The sequence below is a fragment of the Eimeria mitis genome, genomic scaffold, assembly GCF_000499745.2.
Source record: "Eimeria mitis Houghton genomic scaffold, Emh_scaff8227, whole genome shotgun sequence".
Lineage (NCBI taxonomy): Eukaryota > Apicomplexa > Conoidasida > Eucoccidiorida > Eimeriidae > Eimeria > Eimeria mitis.
This window is the reverse complement of record NW_024016293.1, coordinates 1-1,937: the sequence shown is the minus strand read 5'-3', so window position 1 is coordinate 1,937 and position 1,937 is coordinate 1. Positions and strand designations below refer to the sequence as shown.

General features: G+C 40.6%; 1 protein-coding gene across 1 annotated transcript; it reads left to right on the top strand.

Moving 5' to 3' along the window:
• Nucleotides 1-795: 795 nt before the first annotated feature.
• On the top strand, nt 796-1,281 carry EMH_0094260 (uncharacterized protein; the record flags this gene model as incomplete). Its single annotated transcript, XM_038023146.1, has 2 exons — nt 796-1,024; nt 1,163-1,281. 2 exons carry the CDS (start codon nt 796-798, stop codon nt 1,279-1,281), a joined length of 348 nt encoding a protein of 115 aa, XP_037879000.1.
• Nucleotides 1,282-1,937: the final 656 nt, after the last annotated feature.

Sequence of the window (1,937 nt, the reverse complement as noted above, 5' to 3'; positions counted from 1 at the left end):
TATATATATATATATATATATATATATATATATATATATATATATATATATATATATATATGTATAAAGAGATAAACCCTAAACCCTAAACCCTAAACCCTACCTTCTAACCCCTGCTGTAAGGCCGCAGGCAGAGGCCCCCTTGCCGGTGCACACAGACACTACACACTCTAAACCCTAAACCCTAAACACTCTAAACCCTAAACCCTAAACCCTAAACCCTAAACCCTAAACCCTACCTTCTAACCCCTGCTGTAAGACCGCAGGCAGAGGCCCCCTTGCCGGTGGTGGAGATGCTGCGGGGGAAGGTGCGGGCCACATACTGCAGCGCCTGGGATTTACCCAGGCCAGGATCACCTAAAAAGGAGACAAAAAAAGAGACAAAAAAAGAGACAAAAGGAGACAAAAGGAGACAGTAGAAGGAGACAAAAGGAGACAGAAAAAAAGAGAAAAAAAGAGACAAAAAAGAGAAAAAAAGAGACAAAAGGAGACAAAATATGTAAATATATTTATATACGTATACTGCAGCGCCTGGGATTTACCCAGCCCAGGATCACCTAAAAAGGAGACAAAAAAAGAGACAGTAAAAGGAGACAAAAAAAGAGACAAAAAGAGACAGAAAGGAGACAGTAGAAGGAGACAGTAGAGGGAGACAAAAGGAGACAAAAAAAAAGAGAAAAAAAGAGACAAAAAGAGAAAAAAAGAGAAAAAAAGAGAGAAAAAAGAGACAAAAGGAGACAAAAGAAAACAACAGCAAAGGAGACAGTTTATGTAGGACACAGTTTCTACAACAGGATGCCCTTCATTCGCAGCAGCAGCAGCAGCAGCAGCAGCAGCAGCAGCACTTTGCTGCTGCAGCAGAAGCAGCAGCAGCACTTCGCTGCCGCCGCCGCCGCAGCAGCAGCACCAGCAGCAGCAGCACCACCACCACCACCAGCAGCACCACCACCACCAGCAGCACCACCACCAGCAGCAGCAGCACCAGCAGCAGCACCACCAGCAGCAGCAGCAGGAGACTTACCCAGTAGGAGTACATTGATGTCTCCTCTGATGACATGCTGCCCTGCTGTGTGTTTTGCTTCTTCTCCATGAGCAGCAGCAGCAGCAGCAGCAGCAGCAGCAGCAGAAGTGTTAGTATGTGTATGTGCCGCATGTGTTGCAGCAGCAGCAGCAGCACTGCCCCCAGCAGCAGCAGCAGCAGCAACAGCAGCAGCAGCAGAAGAAGAAGAAGAAGCAGAAGATATATCTCTCCCTTTCGGTACCCCACCAAATAAACAATAAGCAATTGCTGTTTTTATTTGTTTAGAGGCACAGAGTGTAGGCGCAATAGAAGCAATGATTCTTTCTCTTATATTGGGGTGTCTAGACAGCTCATGTATAATATATATATCTTTTTGTGTTATTTGTTTTGTTATTTCTTCTCTCGATACAAGTATATTATTTACAAGTATTTGTGTTTTTATTATAGGGAAATTATGATTACTGTTGTTGTTTATTATTTTTTCTTTTTTTATTGGGTTTGTTTTGTCTCCTTTTATACATATTTCAGGTGTACAGACACCCAACACCTCTACACTGTCTCCTGGCTTCACTCTATCTACCAACACCCCACACACCAATAGGTCTCTCTGACGAGGGGGACGGCCGGGGGGGCATTGAGAAGGAGACTCCTGTATATAAATAAATAAATAAATAAATAAATAAATAAATAAATAAATATAAAGTTTATTATATTATTTAATTAAAAAAGAAAGAAAGAAAAAAGGAGAGAAAAAACGAAAGAAAGAGAGAAAACAGAAAAAAAAAAAAAAACAAAAAGGGGACCAGGAGCACGGCCAGGGGGACACTGAGAAGGAGACACCTGCATATAAATAAATAAATAAATAAATAAATAAATAAATATAAATAAATAAATAAATAAATAAATAAATATAAAT